General features: G+C 42.5%; 1 protein-coding gene across 1 annotated transcript in view; it reads left to right on the top strand.

Annotated features, from left to right (window-relative positions):
• CFTR (CF transmembrane conductance regulator) overlaps positions 1-24492 on the top strand; it is a 145441-nt gene that overhangs the window by 86949 nt on the left and 34000 nt on the right. Inside the window, exons 12-21 of the mRNA XM_053253764.1 lie at positions 312-406; positions 3016-3102; positions 5021-5732; positions 8863-8991; positions 14113-14147; positions 16608-16867; positions 17782-17861; positions 19685-19835; positions 22556-22783; positions 23312-23412. Of these exons, the coding sequence (XP_053109739.1) occupies positions 312-406; positions 3016-3102; positions 5021-5732; positions 8863-8991; positions 14113-14147; positions 16608-16867; positions 17782-17861; positions 19685-19835; positions 22556-22783; positions 23312-23412 (1878 nt within the window). The remainder of the gene's footprint in view (positions 1-311; positions 407-3015; positions 3103-5020; positions 5733-8862; positions 8992-14112; positions 14148-16607; positions 16868-17781; positions 17862-19684; positions 19836-22555; positions 22784-23311; positions 23413-24492) is intronic.

The following is a 24492-nucleotide window of genomic DNA, read 5'->3' as shown; positions in this document are numbered from 1 at the left end:
TTTTATAGTAGGAGATTTTACATTCATTCCGTTTGTGACAATAACCATTTGGTCAGTTGTTAATATATTTAGTATTAAAGATTTGTACTGTGCTACTAATGATTCTGTAGTACTGGCATTTTGCAAAAAAAGCCTCATGACTTGGACAGGTTTATTTGGAGGAAGGAAATCTGGATTGGGACTGCAGTGTCCCAAGTTTCTTTGCCCCCACCATGGACCTGAACTGCATTGTCCCTGCTAGGTGATTAGCCCTGGGAAGAAAGCTTTCATGATGCCCACATGAATATCTTCTTTCTAAAATGTTTCAATAGGACATTTCAAAGTTTCCAGAGAAAGATGACACTGTTTTGGGAGAAGGTGGAATCACCCTCAGTGGAGGTCAGCGAGCCAGAATCTCCCTAGCCAGGTGAGTTGAAATGATCGTATGATATTTTTAATAAATGTAGCCCACATTTCGTAGAATTTGATATCAACATGCAGTTTCCCATTATAATAAACAGAAGCAACCAATTCATACACTTGGTAAGAATGTTCATTCATTCATTCAGAAATTTCTGTGCTTCTTACAGTTAATTGAAAAAAATTGTCAATGCCTGAAATTGCTAGTTCTTCACTAGATTATTATTGTTTTCAAATATAATGTCTGAGTGCATTATTATGGAATGAAAATGTGTTTGTTTCCCAAAGATATACCTCAAAAACAATCCCATATTTCTCCCCACCCCCAGCCTGGTATTCTTATGTAGAGGCTACCTGTTTGCACTCCCTCAATTTTAGGACCAGTTTGAATGATTATTTGTCTGCCAGTCCCAGCATAAACAATAAGGGTGTGTGTGTGTGTGTGTGTGTGTGTGTGTGTGTGTGTGTGTGACATGAACATGATGCCCATTATTTCCCATGGACATTGTGTCTCACTACTGCATTTGCAGATGCAGTATTATTCACTTACAGCAAGAACTTGCATTGTAGGTCAGGCATTGTATCAGTATGTATGGGGAGGGGTAGTCAACAGCTGTGTCAAAACAATGCTGTTCTGCTTTGAATAAGAATTGTTAGATGCTCCCAATTCAGCGGAAGCAGGACACTTTACTACAAAGCACTGCTGCCCTGCAGCACAGCCTCTTCGGTGGAGGGATGGTTATGTGGTATGTCAGCAGGGGCGTAACAATAGGGGGGGCAGGCAGGGCACGTGCCCTGGGCGCCACTTTGTTGGGTCACGTGGGGGGTGTCAAAAAGTGCCATGCCCCCCCCATCCCCCCTGGATCGCGCAGGCGTGCCTCGCAGTTGGGAAGCGACGCCGGGCCAGACGGCAGGCCTCGGCGTCACTCTGCGCACTCGGCGATCCGCCACCACTCCGCCCGCCACCGCCGCGTGATCCGCCGCCGCCCGCCACCGCTGCGCTCACTCGGTCACACCCACGCTGCCACTGTGCGCCACAAGCCATGGGGCACACGATCCGCCGCTGCCCGCCACCGCCGCGGATTCCGGCCAGGGTGCAGGTATGTGGGGGGGCGGGGGGCGCAATTTCAGGGGCAGAGCTTGCCCTGGACGCCGTTTCCCCCCGTTACGCCTCTGTATGTCAGGTAATATTTATAGCATGTAGAGGGGCAGTTAGACAAAAGCTCCCCTCAGTGATTAGGAAAAGGCACCTGAGCACACTGGCAAGGTGGAAGGATATGCATGCCCACAGTGGACACACATGCTTATAACGTGTGTTGAGACGCACAAAGTATTGCTTGAACTAGCCTATTATGCGTGAAGCCATCCCTGTGTCTGAAAACTGGTGCAAGTATAATGCATAGTTGGCCAATGTTGTCAGCACTGTATTATTCATGTACAGCAAGCACTTGCAGTTGCATTGTAGCTAATGGTTTTATCCTTTGAATAAGAATTGTTGGATGCTCTCAATTCAGCTGATACAAGGCACTGAAGTTCAGACATATTTATTTGTTATTTGTTTATTACTATGATTGAAATAAGAACATCGCTGGCAGCCTTTTTAAAAAACAAACAAACAAGGTTTTTCTTAACTTTTAAGAGTTTTTAGATGTTTGTATTGTTTCAATTTTTTATACTTAACATGTTTATGGTCTTTGAATTTTAATTTCGTCAATTTCCATGAGACATATGTTTAGGCAGTATAAAAATATGTCAGACAAACAAACAAACAAACAAACAAACAAACATTCTGGCATCTTCCTACAATAAAATTGCACTCATCAGCTTACAATATTTAAAATAAAACAACACAAACCCCAAAGTAAAAAACTAAGAATTTAAAATATCAAAACATAACACAATTGTGAAAAGTCATAAGAGGAGGAATATGATCAATCTTACAACGTAATATTGAAACGTCCATTTGAAACCAGAATAAAATTTTATATACATTTCCACCTATGGATTGTGCCCCCCCACACACACACACCGTCCAATAAAGAAATAAAAATAACTGAGGATGTAAACTTCAGGTAGAGCACAATGTCAGCTTGGTGAAAATAAATTCTTGGTAGTATACTAGAACATTCAGACAGCAGATATTTTCTACAATTAAAATGTAATATAGTCAATTATGCAAGCCTATGTTATAGTAACCACAGTTTCTGTGGACATAGTGGCTTACAACCTAACTAATGTTGTTCCTGTAGGAATATGTTCTACTCACACAAGGTCGGAGAAATCCCCAACCCTTCCTTCCTTCTACTCCTAATGTCCCTCCCCCCCCATATGTCCCTAAGGATTATGAGACTGGTAGGGATATATGGGGGGGGGGCATTGAGGCAGCAGAAGAAAGAGAATATAATTGAAAATAACCTGTCCTTCTTGTGCAAGCAGACCATAGTCCTGCAAGCACAATATTAGACATGATGTGAGCCAGGATGGGTTAAAGATAATAATAAGTTTTTTGAGAAGCTATTCAAGCTATCAATTAAAAGTCTTTTTCAGTTAAAACAGTTTCAAGATGGGTACTTATTTATAACTAAAGCTAATTACATTTCTATGTTCTTTATTTAGAGCAGTGTATAAAGATGCTGATTTGTATCTCTTGGATTCCCCCTTTGGTTATTTAGACATGTTAACTGAAAAAGAAATATTTGAAAGGTACGGTATATTTTGACATATTTGTTTTATTTGGAAGAGGGCATTATGGTGACAAGACAAAAAAGATTGTGTGAGATACAGTGTCAACAGCCACACATTACATTTTCTAATACAGAATTGGAATTTGGCAAGTTTATGCAAATACATCTTTTTAATAGGAGTAATGTTAGGTCCAAAGCATCACGAAAAATCTTGTCAGTCCATGACTGATAGCTTTTCCATCTGTATTCACAAAGCAACCTTAGAAAACAATCAGAACTATGTAGAATGTATCAGAGTCATGTAGTGCCAGAGCTACAAATCAGCTCAGTAGTGCCACTGTCACTGTACTCTGCTTAGGGATCATGAAACATACATAATCCTACTAATCTATGCACTTCTGAATATTAACTGAACTAGGGTTTCCAGCTATTCAGGATTGGCTAGGAGTCTCCAGGAATCAGCATCAATCCCCAGGTCAATATTGAAAGCAATCCTGGGGATTTAATGGCTTGATATTATGAAAAATAACTAGGAATAGGGACATAGGAAGCTGCCCTATATCAGATCAGATCACTGGTCCTAGTTCAGTTCTGTATACATGGACTGGTAGCAACTTCTCCAAGGTTATAGGCCAGAGTCTTTCCCAGCCTGGAAATGTCAGGGTTAGACCTGGGACTTTGTGCATGACAAGCAGATGCTCTACCACTGAGCTATGGCCCCATTCCTGTAGGGTCAGCTACAGACAATTTGTGCCAAAGCCAGATGGAGGAAGAAGTGAGTGTCAACTGGTACTCTCTCAGATTTCCAGGTAACTGAGCACTGCAAGTTTATGTTGTAGGGTGGTATGTCAGATACTCAGTTCTTCTTAGTGCACTCATACTTTGATGTTCAGGGGATTAGCATATTCTCTCCCACTTCTTGAATTTAATAGATACTGAGGCTCTCCACACAAGCAGTGTGGAATGCCTTTCTGGGCTCAGCGGGGAGAGCGGGCTTAGCCTGCTCTCCCTGGATACAAGCAGGGAGCTGTCCCTGGGCAGCCAGATTGGCCACCCACACGACTACCAGCTCTGTCACAGAGCTGGTAGGGTGGCAGGGATCAAGGGCCACATGGTCCATGGAAGCCCCAGGATGCCCTGAGCACTCGCGGGGCATTCTGGGGAGACCCCCAAGGCCGGGAGACTAGTCGTGTGTTGCCACAGTGCGGAGCTGCTCTGTGGAGGCACACAATCAGTAAAATGGGGTTAGCAGAGTGCTTGCTCCGCTAACCTTGTTTGAGGGGGGGGGGCTTAAGTGGCTAACCGCCGTTAGTCGCGCAGCTCCTGGCGGTTCATACCACTTCAGGAAAGCGGGCTGGGCTCCCTTAGCCCACTTTCCTGCAGATGTGAGAATAGCCTCTATACCCTTGAGCAGGGGGAGAGTAACTGGCCCTATCCATCCCCAGCACAGTACCTCCAGTGACTGTTGCTGGTGTCTATCTTATGTTTCTTTTTAGATTGTGAGCCCCTTGGGGACAGGGGTCCATCTTATTTATTTATTATTTCTTTGTGTAAACTGCCCTGAGCCATTTTTGGAAGGGCGGTATAGAAATTGAATAGATAGATAGATAGATAGATAGATAGATAGATAGATAGATAGATAGATTCTGGCCACATGAGTCAATGTGATTTTTCTTAAGTTAGAAAGCACTCAGAGAGAGAACAGAATGAGTACAATTGGAAGTCTAGGGAAAGAAAGGGAATTTGATCATTACACTGGTTTTAAAAATCTGTTTATGATGCATTTGTTTTATTTGTTAAATATTTTATTTATTTTGTTGTGTTTTAAAACTTGCTATAAGCTGCTTTCGGTGTCCCTTAAATGGGCCAGAAAGGTGGGGCAGCAATATAATGAATGAATGAATCAATCAATCAATCTCTTTCTTTCTTTTTTGAAGTTGTGTTTGCGAGCTTATTGTCAACAAAACAAGAATACTTGTTACTTCAAAGCTGGAACATTTAAAGATAGCAGACAAAATATTAATATTACATGAAGGAAGCTGTTATTTTTATGGAACATTTCCAGAACTTCAGAGTCAACGACCCAACTTCAGCTCTGAGCTGATGGGATTTGATGCTTTTGATCAGTTCAGTTCAGACAGAAGAAACTCCATTTTGACTGAAACTCTAAGGCGACTTTCTGTTGACAGTGATGGAATAGTTTCTCAAAAACCATCTTTTAAACAAGCTTCAGATTTTAGTGAAAAAAGAAAGAACTCTGTCATCATGAATGCACTGAATTCGAGCAGAAAATTTTCTCTCTTGCAAAGAACACCACTGCAGTTCAATGGTATAGAAGAAAGTCATGGTGAACCTATAGAACGAAGGTTGTCTTTGGTGCCAGACTCCGAACAAGGGGAAGCAATTCTGCCCCGCAGCAATGTATTCAATGCAGGTCCCACATTCCGAGGACAGAGAAGGCAGTCCGTGCTTAACTTGATGACCCGAACCTCAGTTCACCCAGCACAAAGCTTTTACAAAAAGGGCAGTGTATCCGTACGTAAACTGTCAGTACTCCACCAGTCTTCTGAGGTAGACATCTATTCCAGGCGTTTATCTCGGGACAGTATTGTAGAAATAACTGAAGAGCTTAATGAAGAGGATTTAAAGGTATGTGCTTCAGATTCCAGTATCTCTTTAATGCAGACATCTTTTATTACAGATCTAACAGTGTAATTTCCCTATCACACCTCCCTTTAATTTTGAGTTGAAAATGTAATTCATTTTTTAAAGATGCTGAACCAATTAGGATTATTCTTGTTGCACTGCTGAATCAAACCATTAAACTGGGCGTGGGCTATGCTTCAGATACCAAAACAGTGCTTGACATGACCAAAATGGCATTGAGTGGCTTTGTGCACCAGTCATCAAGTGCATGTGGTAGGAAGGTGGTCAGATTTGATCCACCACAGTTCCAAGTGAGCTTCAATGTCAAGGGAGCCCGCTAGCTGACTGCCAACTTAAAATGTGTTTTGCAGAACTAACAGGATATATAATCAATAATGCAAAATGCCCCCAAATATATAAAACATTCCCACAGCCTCCACATTATCACATTCCTCATCTAGATCTCCTTGTTTCATGCTTAAATTATCATACTATTAGCCCAGTTCACAACCCAATAAGATGTATTTGAGTTTTATGCCAGTTTAGAGCTGCCAATACAAATGCAGCCAGCAGACTATTTCACCAGTTGTACTTGCATTGCACTAAAGAGAAACGGTGTGGTAAGTCCTTGTCTCCCTCCCTTCCAGCTGCTTGTAGCAATATCCTAACTTTTCTGAGACAGAGGATTGGTGGTGATACTGGCTCTTCCATTCTCCAGTTCTTCCTTTCCCATTGCCTAGAGCTCTCTACCAGCAACAGCAGCTATATTAGTCTTAGGGAAGGGGCATGGTGATCTGTGTAGTTGAAAGAGCACAACACTTACCCAAGCTACTAATGCAGTGTCTGTATCATTTAAGGTACTATAATGCTCCCTGTATATTTTGTATTGCAGAATATGTAGGGAGCATTAGAATGCCTTTAATTGTGCATTTGTTGTTGTTCTAGTTTTGGCCATGTATGTTGAAGGTGAGATTAGCACTTATAGCAAGGATGAAAATTTGTTGTTAATTAATACATCTTTTTCATATTTAATAATATAACTCCAGCAAACTCAATCTGTGATCATTTGTAATGCTTAATGCAGGAACACTTTAACTTTGTTTTCAATAAGGAGCACTTTTGGAACACTATGTGGTCCAACAGGTACCTGCTTCTTTTACTTTTGATGAAATTAGATCTCAGTTAAGCTAATATTAATTGCCTAGTCATCAGAAACCTTATTGCTTAATCATTTACAGTTGATTAAACCAGAGTATTTCCTTTTGCAAAGGAATTTATTTGGCATCCATGCTCAATGTTTCAGAAAAGGTCCTAGTCTGACTGTTAGGCTCAGAAGGGTCAAGGTAGGTTGGGGTCTAGTCTTGATGCAGGCAGGGTCTAAAGATGGAAGACATAGTAAAAAATATACTGATGGTCAAGTACCAGATTAGGCAGCCAAGAGTCAGAAGCAAGTGGTATCGTTCCAGCTCAGATGAAGTTCCCTACTACCTCAGTCCTCAGACTGAGGACTGAGGCTTGGAGCAACAATTATACAAAGCCATCCAGGCCTTTGTTGGTTGCTCAGGTCACGGGCTGAAGAATAGCTGTGCTGTCTCTGGCTAGCTATAAGGGTGTTGATGCAGTGCAGCAGACTTCAGACCAATAATTCCTCTAACTGCAAGTTCTTCTGGTGGAGGAGGATGTAAAGCACCTGAGCCTTTGTAGTGGATTAAAGCCTTTGTCTCAGAGCAGGTCATGTGAGGGGGGTGAAATGCTGAATCATCCCTGGTGAGCTGCCTGGCTAGGCTTCTCCTAAAACTAATCTATATTTCAGGTAGAATTAAAATGCTGCCACCACCACCCCTCTTATCGACAGACCTTGAACCTCCCTGGACTCAGGGTGGAATCCCAGGGAAAACTCTATTTTGCTATTGGATAAATACAAAAACCTTCCACGTCTAGTCTTACACGTGGTGAGAAAACCTATAGCTGCTGATTGCTTGAGGACGCTTTTGCATCAGAGAAATCCCCTTTCCGCCCTCCTTTTTTGCTTGATTTAAAAACAATCTCTGAGAAGCTTGTAATAAGAACGAAAAACCCAGTTTTATTCAATTACTACAGACTGCTTCTGTCTGAGGCGTTTAGGTTTTAAATACACTCAAAAATACTTAGTAGGTTACAAAAATACATTGTCTTAGGCTTCAGTTTAGGGGTACGCTTAGATGTTTATAGATTCTTTTGCAACGCCCTAATTGGGTTGAGCATAGGCTAGTGTTTCTTATTTTAATTACGTTGCAAGTAAACTGTAATAGAATAGTATCAGGAATATGCAAAGCACGCACACAAAGAAATCTAAGTTTCTAACACAAAATCTGACTAACGAACTGTTCCCTATGCTGAATCCCGTTTTCTTTGAAAACTCACCCAGCACCTCATGAGAATCAAGCTTCCTGCAATCCTGTCTCTCAAGGATCTACAGTTACTCCATGAGAGAAACCTCCATGCTGGCTTTGACCATGAGGGAGCAAAAACTCCATGCACTTCAATAAACATTTCTGCACACGCCTCTCTCCAACAAAGACTGCCTTTCTTGTTCCCAGAATTCCCAGCAACTACTCTCTAGGTCCCACTCTCTAGGTCCCGCCCATTACCAGTTGGCTGCCCTGGAGTTCACCAGTGTGTCAGTCAAGACAAAGGTTCACTCCCTGTTAATTCTTTAGAGGGAGGGGAGGCTGATCACTACAGCCTTACTGCTTGGAGCCCTGGTTTAGGAACCGTGGTGCCTTACATCAGATGAGATAGGATTTTTCAGTTATTTGAGGATGAGATCACAACTACAAGATTCAGGTGAAATCTCAAAAATTTCCAGAATTAATCCCATCCTTACTTACAAGTGTTATTTTTGTATATATAATAAGAAATATGAATGAAGAAGATTTAGAAGGAGCAAACATAAAATTCTTAAGCATATGATCCTGTAAGCTTATATTGTTTCAAATAAAGCAGAAGAATGAAAACCAACATTTTATGTACATCTCAACAGTAGATGTACTGCATGTGAATAAAGATGCCAATGACACTGACATGTTATGGCTATGTGAGAAGTAGTTATTCCAATATATTCTAATTTAGTTCTTGTCAATTATTTTGCTAGGAATATTTCTTTGATGATGCTGAGACAATGAGTGCTGTTACTACATGGAATACATACTTCAGATATATTACCGTCCACAAACAGCTGTTTTTTGTTTTAATTATGTGTGTAGCTATTTTTTTAATTGAGGTAAGAATATTGTGTTTGTAACAGTGAACAGTCTATATAATTAACTGTAAATGGGTCAGTGCTAATATTGCTTTTTTCATAGTTGTTGCAGAATAATTGTAAGGTTAGCACTCTAACAGTCCAGCTCTCAGGGCCAGTGCACACAGTATCTTTAGCAGCCTTATATGAATTAATTACAACTAGTTGCGCTGGGCACAGAGCATCTGCACCTCTAGTTTGGCCCAGCCATTTTCTCCTAGTCTAGTCTTTATTTTCTCCTGCTCTCCACCGCCGCTGCCATTGTTTTCTCACCGACCGCCCACTGGTACTTAACTTCCTGCCCGCCAGCTGCCTCCACCCGGCTGGCCTGCCGCCACCTCCTCCAGTCATCCGGCCGCCTCCTCAGCTCCTCCCACCAGTGCAGCTCCACCGGCGAGCCTCCTCTTCCTGCCAGCATGGCTTCACCCTCTGGCACAGCTCCACTGGCCAGTTGCCTCCTCCCACCGGTGTGGCTCCACAGACCGGCCTCCTTCTCCTACTGGCACGGCTTCGCCTGTTGGCTGCCTTCTCCCACTAGCACAGCTGGTGCGGCTCCACCATCAGGCGTGACTCTGCTGGTTGCCATGGCTGTTTTCTTCCCCTGTCCCCGGGGTTATCCGGCAGCTCTCCGAACTCTCACGAGAGCTGCCACACATGGGATTAGCCATGGGTATGTCTTAGAGAATATAATATAAAGAAGATGACTGTCATTCCATTTCCAAACATTTGTATCAGAACACCTTACTGAAATATCTGTGTTACATTTTGCTTGTAATATTTCATGTGCCTTCTGGGCTTCTGAGAGTTGGGCAATCAGGCTGCAATACAATCATGAAGTCAAATATTCCACTTTAACCCATAAATAGATTAGGCTACTCAGTTCTTAAATGCAAGACAAAGAGGAAAGTAATGTCGTTTAAAGACTAATGTTGTAATCAGTGGTTTGTGACCAACAAAAAACTTACTAGTGTTTAGGAAATGAAACTTGTTAGGAAGATATACGAGGCAATAATAAGGCTGGAAAACCTCAAAGCAACCTTGTAGAAGAATCTATCAATGTGGTAATAGTTACAAAGGATGGAACAGTAATTGTGAGCAAACTCAACTGGTGGAGGTAATTCAAAAGAGGCAGAAAACAAATATATGCACATAGGAATTAGATATGAAAAAGAAATTGTGTTAAAGAAAATTGCATGGTAAATTTATTTAGATTTCTTTCAGATCCTAGCCAACTGGAATTATAACCTTTCCTAATGTTCTCTGCATAAATAATTAGTATAATAGAAAACTATTGTCATAGCATAATTAGAAGAAAAGAGATTAAAGGGACATCAGTGTGTTGTAGTGATCGGATGGTGCAGTGTGTTGTAGTGATTGTTTCTAGGTCTGGGCACAATCAACATGTTTATTTGGTCCATAAACCTTTCTACTGGAGCTGTAAACAGATCAAAATAACTGATCTGATCTGATTCCAATTCAGTCCAAGGAATTAATGTATTGTTCCTTTGATGCAAATGGCAGTCTGGATCAAATTGGTCAAATGCATTATATCTGTCTTGGAGAGGTAGATCCTTCTTAGGCTTGATTGTTAGGGCTTGCTACCACTCCAATTTCAAGTAGACTTGCCAGAGTTTCTGAAAAGTAGGCTCACCTCTTCCCCACTGCCCCCCCCCCCCACCACATATCTGCTTTGCTTAGACATTTCAATGCTGGAAGCACTGATAGCCTTTGGCGGGGGGGGGGCAGCATTTTATCTTCCAAACTCTCCAGGCTGATGTGTGCTAGATTTTTCAGGAAGGAGGCATATGCACACACGCACACGCACACACACACACACACCTTTTTTCAAAGGGGCTGGATTCAGATGTAGCACGAAACCAGAGTTGAACAAAGCAGAGATTGGAACTCCAGTACGTCTGAATTCATGAAAACGGTTTTGTGGCAAAAGCAACCTGCAGTTTGCCTTGCCAAACGATCTGTACTTTAGGTTCCCACAAAAGTTCACTGCCGAAACCTCTGGTTTGGCTGCCAATGGGTTATGTCCAAACCTGGACACCACCTTAACCACAGTTTTGTGCTGATTTTCAAACCACAATTGTAGAGGCAGTGGTGCAGACACACCTGGGATCATGCTTGCTCCATGCCTGCAGCAGCGGCACCTCTCTCTGACCGCTTCTCCAAGCACTCCTCGCCCCGCCTGTCCCTGATCCAGCAATGCAGTTGCCCAGCAACAGGGATGTTACCACATTCCATCCCAGGCTTGTCGGCCTGTCAAGCGGCCAAGTCACACAGGGACGTTCCCTCTTCCCACTCTGTCCCTTGCTCCCTCCTCCTGGCAAGCAGGAGGGAAAAGGGAAAGGACGACAGGATGGGGACTAAGTGCTTTGCTGCCCCAGAAGGAAATGACCATGATGTATGTTCACAAGCACAAACACTCCAGGTGGCAACATAAGCAGGGCACCCCATCACAGTGCCGAGTGTGGAACATTTGGCAGTGGAGGTGGGGTGCCCGTGGTCAGGTTTTAAAGGCAGTCCCAAGCAGGCATTATTACACAGCCAAGTGCTATTTTTTTTCACAGAAGGGTTGGAAAGGAGCCCCAGCCTCTTCCCCTTGGGGGGTTTGTGGTCCCTAGGCTTACTCATGGTCACCAGAGTCAGCAGTACTCAAGTTGGAGTGCTCAGAGATGGAGTGGAACAGAAGGAGCAAGGGAATCCCCAGGTTATGGGGACACCCCCTTACATCTCATGAGAATGACCATCAGAGAGTAAGGGGGAGAATTGCCAAGCACAATCTCTAATGATTCCTGACAGCAAAACATCTCTCTTCTCCCATGGACCACTCGCTCACAAGAATGCCAGGCCATTGGGGCTTTATATCAAGGCAGTTTTGCTCTGTGCAGGAATTTCACGGGGACGGGTAGCCCAGTAAATGCTCTCCCTGTCTTGGTGACTGCCGCCAAGCAGCTGTCAAAGCATGCCCCCTGCCAACTCATCCACCCATGTGGACATGCACACCCTTGCTTGTGCCCCGAAACAGTGACCCTGCTGTCCTGGGGTCACTGAAATTCGGGAAATCACCCTGGGGTCACTCGAAATCACCCCCTCCCACAATTTCCTGTGCTGGCAGATCTGCATATCACACAATGCCAGGCTGAGCCCAGGAATTTTAAATGGGTTTTAAAGATCCGCCCATGTACCCGGTGTTCCTCCTGGCCATGCATGTGGCAGGCCTGGCTCTGACACATGGAATGTCAGAATCTCAATTGGGTGCATGTAAGGCTTCACAGGGAATGTTTGTTCTGTTTTACAGTGATTCTGTTCTATTTTTTTTACCATGGAGAGTTGCCCCCCCCCCCCCAGGCTTCTTTGGTGGGTTAGTTCAACTCATGAGCATGCAGTCCAAAGGGAGACCTAGGGGTCACAGCCACATGATCTTCCCCAGTAGATTGGCCCTCTCATGAGCAAGCTGCCAGTGGAGCCAGAGTGTAGTTTGGCTTCCATGGACTGCTTTGATGGGGTGATCCCTCACAACAGCATCCTAGGTCATGGCAGGACAGATCCCGCAGCATCCTTTGCCCTCCCTCATATACATATGTCCTCCTAGGAAGTCTCTTCCCTTTCCAGAGTAATAGGGAAATAGTGCCCCAACCAGCCCCCCTCCCCGCAGATCATGCTTGTGCGGGGCTATTTGGGTGCAGCTCTTGTGAGGGGTGCCATCACTGCCAGAAGAAGCACGGGCATGGCATGGTATTTAAAGGGATTTAAATGCCCTTTCCCTGTCAAACGCAGGCAGTCCATGGTGAAAATGCACAAATCACACTCAGCACTTCGAGATTGTGGCCAGTCGCGGCCACTCTGCTGACATGCTGATGCTTTCCCCACAGTCTGGCCATGGAGCTTGATGGGATCGGCCTTGGCAGCCAAGCAGCAGGGAGGGGCTCCCCTCCCCTCGACCTGGAAGTTGGTGGGCCGCGATTTGATGAACATTTGCAGTGCAATTGACAATTTAAAATATAAACCGTGGGTTTGCCAACCTCCAGTTTCATGTTCTGTCTGAATCCAGCCATTGTTTTTACACCCCTCTCCCAAAGCACTGTGATTGGAAGGGGAACAGAGACGTGATGAACAAATTGTAGCATGCTTTCAGTAGCTGCAAATTTGAGAATATGTTCAAGTAATGTTCATCTACAGATGGACATTATTGTTTATTTGTGGACATTTATATACCACTTTTCAGGCAAACCTCCAAAAGTGGTTTATATGAAAGCATCAATAAAGAACCATACAGCAAGCAACAGGCTGACATGTTGTATTCTTTAGGCTTGTCCTTTCTCTCCTCTCCAGAGCAAGGCGGTTCCTAGTCACTGTTGTGGCAGTTTGGGAAGGGAGGGACCATCGCAGCTGGAACATGGGAGCTGTTGGTGGCAGCTCCCCAGTCTGTGTCTGCCCCTTCTCTGCTTCCCGCAGACCTAGGTGATTCCTGGACACTCTTTGGTGACAATTGGAGAAGCCTCAGCTGGAACATGGGAGCTGGATGGTGGCAGCAGCTTCCTAGCCTGTGTTAGATAATCAATCAGATAACTCCTCTCCTTCTCCCCTCAGTGTTTTCATATAGGGGACAATGCCAGATTTAAAAAGATACAAGGTTTAAAACAAAAGAATGGCATACTGTCCAGCACAATATGGAAAACATCAGCTAGTTTGTATTGTATTAGATGGGGCTTGCTATTATGAAATTTGCATCAGGAATGATAAAATTAAAAAACCATATGATATGGCTGTATTGAATTGGAAACAATTATTGTTCTGATTTGATGCATAGCTCTACTTTCCACAAGCTAGATAAAAGCAAAGCAGGTAAAATTAAGCAAATAACAAAATGTATAAATATAAAATATATATTTATCCCCACAGCCAAGAAGCTCACTGGGTAACCGTGGACCAGCCACTGTCTCGTAATCTAGCCCACCTCACAGCATTCCTGTGAAGATAAGATGGTGGAGGTAGATCACTGAGTATGGTGCCCTGAGGTTCTTGGAGGAAGGGTGGGATTAAAATGGCTGTGATCATACATAAAGTTAACTAGAGGCTTCTGGTTTGCAGGTGGCTGCTTCCCTGGCGGGGTTATTGCTTATTCAGTGAGTATTTATTGCATTTTATTAATTGAATATTTATCTCCGTAGTGTATATTAAAATTAATTAATATGTTAGGGTTTTAAGAGCAGTAATGGCAAACTAGGAAAGTAAATTATAAGTGTAGATCACATTTACCACAAATATCTTTGAGTCTTCCATTTAGATGTTTCTATAAGCTTGGTGCATTTTTCATTTATGCAGTCCAGTCTTGTGCTATTTTTTTGCTTTTTAAAAAATTGAGAAGGAAGTTCCACTGTGTTCAGTGGGGCTTATTCCCAAGTAAGTGTGGTTCAGTTTGCAGCATACAATTCAATTCTTCTCATATTTTCTTAGAAATAAACAGCCCCACTGTATTCAATGGGATTTAGGATTATATCTAAGCCTTGCCTGTCTTAGGATTGTATCTAAACTTTGTGCTATCTTGCACTTGCACAAGAGGAAGTGCATCCCCCTCACCCAGACAATTTCCTTTTCTTCCTCCAGTCTCTGCATTCTGTGGAAATCTGCTCTTGAATTCCTCCCAACAATCAGGAGCAGATTTTCAGGGAATGCAAGGGGCTGGAGAGGAAAGGGAAAATCAGTGAGCATGAATGGAGGGTGTTACTTACCCTGTTACTTACTATGGGCAGGTTCACACAACTACTTGTAGGCATGAGAAGAACTGGAGATTGTGGGGTGCACGTGCTTCCATTGATCATGATGTTTGAATCTGCCCAAGCCTGTTTCCCAATACCAGTTACCCACTTCCATCTTAGATTTTATTGATTTTCTGTGCCCTCTTGAAATTAAGGTGGAAGTGAATAACTGGGATTGGGAACAGGAATTGGTCAGGTTCAGATGTCATTCCCGATGGGGGTGTACACTCTGCACAACCTCCAGTTAGGGATGTGCAAACAGGTTCAACATTGAACATGTTCAGTGTTGAACTGGTTTGGTTTGACTGTTTGGGGGTGAACTGAACCACCCGCTGTTTGGTCCGATCCTGGACCGACATTCCCCCCAGTGGTTCATGAGTGTGTGTGTGTGTGTGTGTGTATGTGTGTGTGTGTGTGTGTGTGTGTGTGTGTGTGTGTGTGTATATATATATATAAATAAAAATAAAAATAACACTTACCCCCTCTGGGGGGGGGTTCTCCAAGGCAGTGGTGTGGAGGTGTCTGTGGAGGTTCCCTTCCCCACCTGTGGACTCCCTTGTTCCTGAAATCAGCCATTCTGTTGCTCTGCGGCTGGTTTTCGGCCTTCCCCCCTTGCCGTGGGGGCCATTTTGGAGGCTGTAGCGCCTGTGCAATAGGCCTCTGTGTGACCTGGCATGACCCAAGTCATGCAGAAGCCTATTGCGGAGGTGCGGCAGACTCCAAAATGGCCATCACGCCAAGGGGGGAAGGCCAAAAACCAGCCAAAGAGTGACTGAACAGCTGATTTCAGGAATAAGGGAGGCTGGTGGGACACACATCCACAGACCCCCCTCCACTGCCTCAAACTACTCTGCTGGAGGAGGAAAATATAAAAAATCATTATATATATATATATATATATATATATATATATATATATATATATATATATACACACACACACATACACACACACACACACACATATACACACATATGCATACACGCACACACATGAAGCCCCCTGGACCAAACTGAACTTGGGGGATGGGTTCAAGGAAGTGCTGGACTGAACTGGTCAGGGCTGAACCAGATTTGAACTGAACCAGACCAGCTGGTTCCATGCACACCCCTACTTCTAGTACCTCTAGTACCTACTTGGTAAGTTTTCACAGACAGTTGTGTGGACCTGGCTGTTTAGAATTCTACTTTCTTGTAAGATTGTTTTATCAAATTCCTACCAGTAAGCTGGCAACATTTTCATGGCAGACATTTCTAGAGGTATGTAAAATATCCTTGTCTTATATGAAATTCATTGTCCAACTCAGTTTATAGTTATTTTTGAAGTAGGCACTCCAGTCTAGAGTTCCAGTTAACATACTGAGCTCATGCAGCTTTCCAGTTTGGTTTAGTAGTGCAAGTAACTTGGTGCAAATGTCCCAGTGCATGTCTGATGCCTTAACAGAAGTATCTGAGGAAGCCATTGCATGTGTTCTCTTCAGGACTGGCTGTAGGCTGTAAAGTCAAATAATTAAATAGATTTGTAGTATAAATAGAAGCTATGTATATTTTCAGCTGTAAAATGTTTAAACAATATGCATAATTTTCAAATGAAGATAAAGATCAGCACCAATATTACAGCAGCAACCTAGACATATTTTACGTGATTATCAGCATCTTTATTCCATCCATGGAAAAATTGGATTCTTTTCAAACCTACATCCTCCAAAATGGGAAACCTTTATTTAAATCAGAAATTGTGACGACTTCTCCAGTTTGCCATATTGTATTAGAAATATACATTAATTCAGATTTGCAATGATATTTGCTTATGTTGTTTTTTGACAGATATCAAGTTTCAAAAAATATGACACAGTTAAATACTACCTCTGATAATTCTGACAAGACTGGAATTATTGTTACCGAGGACAGCAAATATTATATTTTTTACATTTATGTGGGAGTGGCAGATACCTTGCTGGCCTTGGGAATCTTTAGAGGCATCCCCTTGGTGCACAGCCTTATAACTGTTTCTAAAACTCTACACTGCAAGATGCTGCATGCAGTCCTTCAGGCACCCATGTCTTCCTTCAACAAGCTGAAAGCAGGTAGAACCAGACCTGGTTCCCTTATTAGCCTGGTTTGCAAATCAGTTAATCTATAAGACTTAGATTTAAATAGTGATTTAATGGAGATTTAGAACCATGAAGACAGTGGCTGCTATCCAGAATAAACCAATGTGTGTGCTCCTAACATCCTTGGTGCACTGTCCCCAAAGCTCCAACAAATGCCTTTCCAATCTCGTGTGTTTGAGCTATGCCTTTCTGTTCTAGTAGAGCATGGGTCTCAGATGCAGGAACACACCATTAAATTAGAGCAGGAACACACCATTAAATTGGGCACATTCAGGAAAGCATTTAAGTACTTCGGGACAGCACACAGCAGGGCAGGAGTGTTAGGAGTGCCCACATTAGGCAGCTCTGGATTCCAGCCAGGGATCCCAAACATGCTAACATGGAAGCATGCTTCGCTCAGGTAAAAGAAGATTACCTCTGAGCAAACTGCCTCTGGATACTAGTTGCTGCTGAATAATTTGCTTCTGAAGTGTTTTAAAACTTAACTGCAGAGGAAAATAGTAAAAATACTTGATTGCATCGTAAATTATTTATGGCTGGCCCAAATTTTGGATATATTTGGACATATTGCACATAAGAATGTACTCACATATCTGTGTGGCACACATTATAGCACACATGAGGTAGAAACTGCATTTGGGGGTCCATAGCCCACTCTGTATCTGGAATTGCTGGACTTTCCAATGTGTCAGCTGGATTTACATAAATTACTACTTATGTGTCTAAATTCAGGTTAATCTATGTGGGCTAAAATTCTATTGCCCATAATAAATAGTGTATTTGTATAGCAGACCTCAATTTAATGCTAAATTCACTCCAGAACTGCAAACTGTTCTAAAACAATCTGTTCCTTTATTACCAGTATTTTCATTTTCTTCATTTTGTAGGAGGAATCCTCAACAGATTCTCAAAGGATACAGCAATACTTGATGATCTACTGCCACTTACAATATTTGACTTCATCCAGGTTTGTAAACATAAAATACATTTGGATGGAATTGTTCTGTTGTCTATTAGACATAGATATCAGGTAAATCTTATAAATCTTAATCAGTAAGAAGAATTAACAACATTTAGTATGTGTTCAGCTACATATAGGCTTATCCTCAAAGTGTTTTGTCACCCAAATTGTTACATCTCTGTGCTCTCCTCCTCTTCGTCTCTTCCGTATATACTGTCCCCATGCCTCTGCCTTCTTCTGCACCAGGCTGTGAGCAAAACTGCTTACATTAGTCTTCCTTCCCTTTCTCTGCACACACACTCACATGCATTATCGGCCTATGGGTAAGGCTGTGGCGAGTGGCTGACCTCCTGACCCAAAGAAGCACTAGAGCTGTGCATCAGTTCCAGGCTAAAGCACCACCATTGCATGTTGGGTGGTTGTGGTTGTGATGAGCATTTCAACTGCCTCTCATTCCCCTGGAAGTCTTGTGTGTTACCCCAAATATGACAAAAATATGTGCTGTCATCAGGGACCTATTTTCAGGTGGCTCAGAGCACTTCTGGGGGAAGGGGAGATCTTCAAAATTGCTGGTGCTGCATTAGTCAATTCCGTCCTCAGGACCAGCACATTTCATGAGGCACCAGTGCTCCATTCGTTAGCCTATGAGGCTGTCCACAAGAGCAGTGTGGAGAGCCTGCAGGGGATTTGTGGGGAGAGTGGGCTTAACCCGTTCTTCCCGCACACGAGCAGGCAGCTCGCCCTAGGCGGCCGGATCAGTCACCCACATGATTACTGGTTCCGTCATGCAGTTGGTTGGGGCGGCAGGGATCACGGGCCTCCCGGTCCCCAGAAGTCTCAGAATGCCCTGCGTGAGTGCGCGAGGCATTCTGGGGAGCCCACTGACACCAGGAGGCTTGTTGAAGCCTCCCCATCGGGGTCTACTCGTGAGTTGCCATGGTGCAGAGCCACGCCGTGATGACACACAGCCAAAGTGCGCATTCCGCTAACCTCATTTAATGGGGGTGGGGCAGCATTTAAGAGGGCTGGCTGCCGGGAGCCATGCAGTTCCTGTTGCAGCACATGAGCAGCAGAAATCGGGCTGGTTTCTTAGTCCGGTTTCTGCTGCTTGTGAGAATAGCCTCAATGTATAGCCTCAGCTATATCTGGAATTATATCATACAGTTATATCTTGAATACTCTTGAATACAAAACTGTTGCTTTGCTTTATTAGCAGCTTTGGCTGCTTTTTGCAATAAGTTATAATAAAAAGATGTCAGGGTCTGACTGAAAGGAGAATAATTATTACATTATGTGTCATGTAATGTTTCCCTAATAGAAGGCATTTTTTAAATAAAAAAAATAATTACAACAGATAGTTCTAGAATCAGATAGTTCTAGAAGCAAGAAACCAGATTCCTTCTCAAGATCTTTTCTGCAAACTAGATGGATTCTGCATTTTGATGCAAGAGTTTTCACATTCCATATCGATAATGCATGAAGGAAAAGTGTTCTGTAAAAATTTTACAAAAGTGTTTGCATTGGATTATTTTTAACCTGGTTTACACATGTGCATTTTGAAAATCTTGTAAGGTCATTCAAAGCATTGTTACTGGGCACTTAATTTAACATTATGAAACAATTACTAATTTCTGAGATTCCTGTCTCCAAATACTGTGAGATTATTATTTTTTTCCTCTCAGATGCAAATCCTAACTAGGAAGGCACTGCTGGGATGTTTGAATTACGCATACTAGTATCTCCAGGGAAATTAATCACCAATATCTAATTTGTAACATTAGGTGGAGGAAAGTATATTGTGTCAATAGCATTTTTCTTTCATCCTGCAGTTAATGCTCATTGTGATTGGTGCTATAGCAGTAGTCTCAGTTATACAACCCTACATCTTCCTGGCATCTGTGCCGGTGATAGCAGCCTTTGTTATGTTAAGAGCATATTTCCTGAATACTTCTCAACAGCTGAAACAACTGGAATCTGAAGGTATGACTAGCAAAACTGACGAACTTCTCAAACATACAAAAATAGATTGAACAGAGATTTATGCTGTAACGTGCTTTCTAACTTCCCATTGCAAGATCCCATTGTCTCTGAGAACAGAACTCTCCTTTGAAAACATTCAGCACTAGTCCAGAAACAGATGAAAAAGTTTGCTATACTTTGCAGAAGGAAAAAAAGTTAGAAGTTGGACAAAGCCAGCACAAAAGAAAATGACCAGAGTTGATTTATAAGTATTTATTAAAATAAAATGAGCTTTTTATTAGGGAGCGGAAGCTGAAAGGAACACTAGGTATTTCACCATCTCACTTGCCTCCATTACAAATCTAAAGTTCTCCAAAATTGTTTATACAATATTTAGTGCAACTTTATTAGAAGGGCGTATGGAATCATCTCAAGGTCAGTTTGCTTTTGCTTTAAATAATAATTATTTAAAGCAAAAGCAAACTGACCTTGAGATGATTTGAGATGATGATGATGATGATCATTATTATTAAAAAATTATATATAAAATAATAAATTAATATATAAAATAAATAATAATAATAATAATTATTATTATTATTATTATTATTCTCGCAGAATAATTCTCACAGAATATTTGTCGCATAATATAGGCTGTGAGCAACTTTACTGGGAACAGCCTATATTCTGCGACAATATCTATAACATCAACAACATTGATAATAAAATTCAGCCATCCCAGGTCCTTGGGAAGGACTCGGTGTCTGGATAAAACAAACCAGTCAACAACACCTGTCTGACTGTTTAAATAAATAAATAAATAAATAATGGCAAACCTGAACTGTAGATAACAGTTATCTTGACATTTTAAATTAATTATGTCATCACTTTGCCTCTGGTTTCCAGAAACAATCTGTAACATACAGTGCTTTAATCCTTTGGCCAATATTTAGACCTATCAATTTTAGTAGAACAATGTGCACGAAACCAACTGGATGCAGGATGGCAAGCATCACTTGATTCTTGGCTAGGGGTGTGGTTTTCCTGCCTATTGTGCATGTCTTGCTGAGTGGCTTTCCTCCCTCCTACTCTTGGCACAGAGTGGGTTGTCCTTTTGAAGGTTGAGTAGGAATGTTTTGTTTCCTAATCGATTGGCCATTATCAGGAAGTTTTTTTTTAAACCTACCTGCATTCTGTCCACTTTAGTAAGGATGCTTTGGGTCACAGCTAACTAGCAGGATCAGTGTGGGCAGGACCAGTTGCAGGGGAGAAACAGCAGGCATGCCCTCAACTCCTGCCTGTGGCTTCCAGCGGCATCTGGTCGGCCACTGTGTGAAACAGGATGCTGGACTAGACGGGCCTTATGTTCTTATGACATAGGAGTAGGATATTTCACAGATGAGCACCCTTGGGTACATTTTAACAAAAGGGGTAGTGTCAATTTTACATTTGAGGCTTGATGATGCAAGGGCTATAATTGGGCCTCCTCCCTGCTTCAGCAACAGCAACAGCCCCTTTGTCTTGGGGCATTGTAACCTCTGATAGGGGTGTGCACAAAACAAATTTATCCAGTTCGGTTTGAGTCCGAACTGGACTCGAACTGGACCTGGCCTGTCAGGTTTTGGCGCTTGAATTAGAACCCCGTCATGGCTTGAATTCAGGTTCTAACGTGTGTGTGTGTGTATATATAAAGAGGGCTGAACCAGCCCATAGAGGACTGGGGGGAGGCCAGGGGGGGAGGGGGAACCACCAGAGACCCCCCTTGGCCATGCCAGAACTCCCTGGAGTAAAAAAAAAAACCCCTTTTCATTCATTCATTTGTTCATTCATTCAATTTCTATACTGCCCTTCCAAAAATGGCTCGGGGCGGTTTACACGAAGAAATAACAAAAAAAATAAGATGGATCCCTGTCCCCAAAGGGCTCACAATCTAAAATGAAACATAAGATAGACACCAGCAACAGTCACTGGAGGTACTGTGCTGGGGGTAGATAGGGCCAGTTACTCTCCCCCTGCTAAATAAAGAGAACCACCACATTATAAGGTGCCTCTTTGTCAAGTTAGCAGGGTTTTTAACAGGTTAGAACCCTGAACTGGCTCTGAGCCAGCCCAGGGGGTTTGGCTTGATCTCAAGCTAAACCAGGCCTGGTCCTCGAGCCGGTTTGCACATCCCTAGCCTCTGATATTACCCTGATCCTTCTTTGGGGTTGGCAAAGATGAACAGGAATCCAGATTTTTCTGATCTGCTGCTCTGGGCCAAAGAGGTTAGGGGAAGGATGCTATTGTCTGACCTTCAGCTTGAGTGTATTGCCCACACAGTTTGCAGGTGGAGAGTCAGCCTGCTGCAGGCAGTTAACTTGAATTGTGTTATTTAATCATGTTGAGGCTCTTTCTCCTACACTAATTTGTCTGTGTTAATATTGCCTCTTGTATTATTTGGTATGGGTGCAATAATTAAATTCAGCCTGCAAAGTTTGCTTTTTTGAGAAAGAAAGAGACATACAATCAAGGATTCGGCATTTCTAAATATCTACAGAACCAGCAAGTGAGAACAAATTATAAAGAGAATGCTTGACTAGTCAGTGAAATACCATTCTGAATGGCCTGTGACATGATATGTCTATAAAAGAAGACAAGAACATGCATAGGACTGAAGGAATTTGTTATCTGTTGATTTTTATACAGTTCTGTTCTGAAAGGCACTAAAGATCTTTACGTTTATCCATTTATATTCTGTACAGCCAGAAGTCCAATTTTCACACATCTTATTACAAGCTTGAAGGGGCTCTGGACACTAAGAGCTTTTGGAAGGCAACCATATTTTGAGACGTTATTCCATAAAGCCTTAAACTTGCACACAGCAAACTGGTTCTTATATCTGTCCACATTACGTTGGTTCCAGATGAGGATAGAAATGATTTTTGTCATCTTCTTCATCATTGTGACGTTTGTTTCTATTGCAACTACAGGTATATAGTTATCATTTCAGTATATGTTGCACTAAAATGAGGTAAAAACACATCTAAAAACCTCCCCAGAACTAAAGAATTAATGGGCATTGGCCAATATGTTGCACAAGGCCATACTGGTGTTTCAAACTTGCTGGGGCTCCTGTATCCAGCCATGTTGCACAAGAGAGCACTTGCAACTACTTAAAACAGCATGTGGGCACTTGCTGTTTTAAACAGCTACACAGGTATGCTCTTGTGCAACACCGCTGGGGCTGCCTTCAATGTGTGCAGCGGCCCCAACAGGTCAGAAATGCTGGTGTTGCCTGGCACAGCATGGCAGCTATTTATTGCTAGAAGAGGACTGTAACTTGTTTGTAGTTTGATCCTCAGTGACAGACCGTGGGATGAGGCACACACTCCACAAGGTCCTTATTGATTTTCAGTGACATTTAAAAAAAAAATCTGGTGGAGACATCTGCAAACTGTGTGTGTGTGTGCGCGCACGCATTGTATTGAGATTTTAAGATATTGTATTTTCACTTACAGGTGATGGGGAAGGAAAAGTTGGCATCATTCTTACATTAGCCATGAATATTATGGGAACCTTGCAATGGGCAGTAAACTCAAGCATAGATGTAGATAGTCTGGTAAGAGCCATAATGATTCCTTGGAGGACTTGTTTTTATATCTGTTTGCTAATTTCACACACTTTTAAAATGTACATCTTTGGACACAGAACGTACATTCAGAAACATGCGTGTACTAGTAAATCATCTATCTATCTATAGAATTCTCTAAGATGTACCTGTTGCTAATCCCATGTGTGGCAGCTCTTGTGAGAGTTCGCGAGCGAGCTGCCGGGAGGGGCAGAGAAAAGTGGAGGTGGACAGGCGTGCGGGCAGAGGGGGGGAAGAAAATGGTGGTGGTAGCGGCAGGGGGAGGGAAGAAGGCAGTGGCTGGGGTGGAGAAAGGGAGGGAGGGAGGAGCGGGGAGAACTAGAACCACAGATGTTCTGTGCCCGGGCCAGCTAGTTGTTAATAATTTGCCCACAATTTAACTATCATTGTGTATAGTTTTTCAGAGGCCTATAATAAGGTTTATCAAGCTAACAACCCTTTCAAGAGATTCAAAGTTAATTTGTCAATTTCTGCTATGGCCAACATTGCCTCAACTCTGCCTTCTGTTCAGGGACAGTGCACAGTTTCCAGTGTTTAAACTTCACAATCGTGGCTGAAGCCAATATTTCTAATAGTTAACAATATTTCCTATATCCTTCAAACATCAATTATTACAGCTGGGTTTTTAGCAAGTTTTTTCCTATCATGATGTATTATAAAATATCTTACTTATACCATTTCCCCAAGAATACTGAATTTGGGCACAAATAACATATTTCACCACTTCAACTCTCCAAAGTTTCCGCCACTGCTGTTAGACCCCCATTCTCTTGTATGTTTTAAAATTTGGCTCTCCAGCATTGTGTTTGCCACTTGCTTCTGCCACATTGTTCATCTTTCCAGCCTCAAAAGTTTCTCTTTCCACACAGGCTGCTACATTTAAGAGAATGTTACGGTCCAGGCCTGACTTATATGCTAAATATGCTCATTAGCTAGCATAACTGATAAACAATGCTAGATTGCCCCTGCCTCTATAATTCATTTACTAAGCATTACCCAGGCAGATCTGGGTGTCAATTCACCCTGAGTCCAGGCATTAATTCCTGTCTT

Source organism: Hemicordylus capensis, chromosome 5 (genome assembly GCF_027244095.1).
Source record: "Hemicordylus capensis ecotype Gifberg chromosome 5, rHemCap1.1.pri, whole genome shotgun sequence".
Taxonomy (NCBI): domain Eukaryota; kingdom Metazoa; phylum Chordata; class Lepidosauria; order Squamata; family Cordylidae; genus Hemicordylus; species Hemicordylus capensis.
Note: the sequence above shows the minus strand (reverse complement) of the source record. Positions and strands in the feature narration are given on the sequence as shown.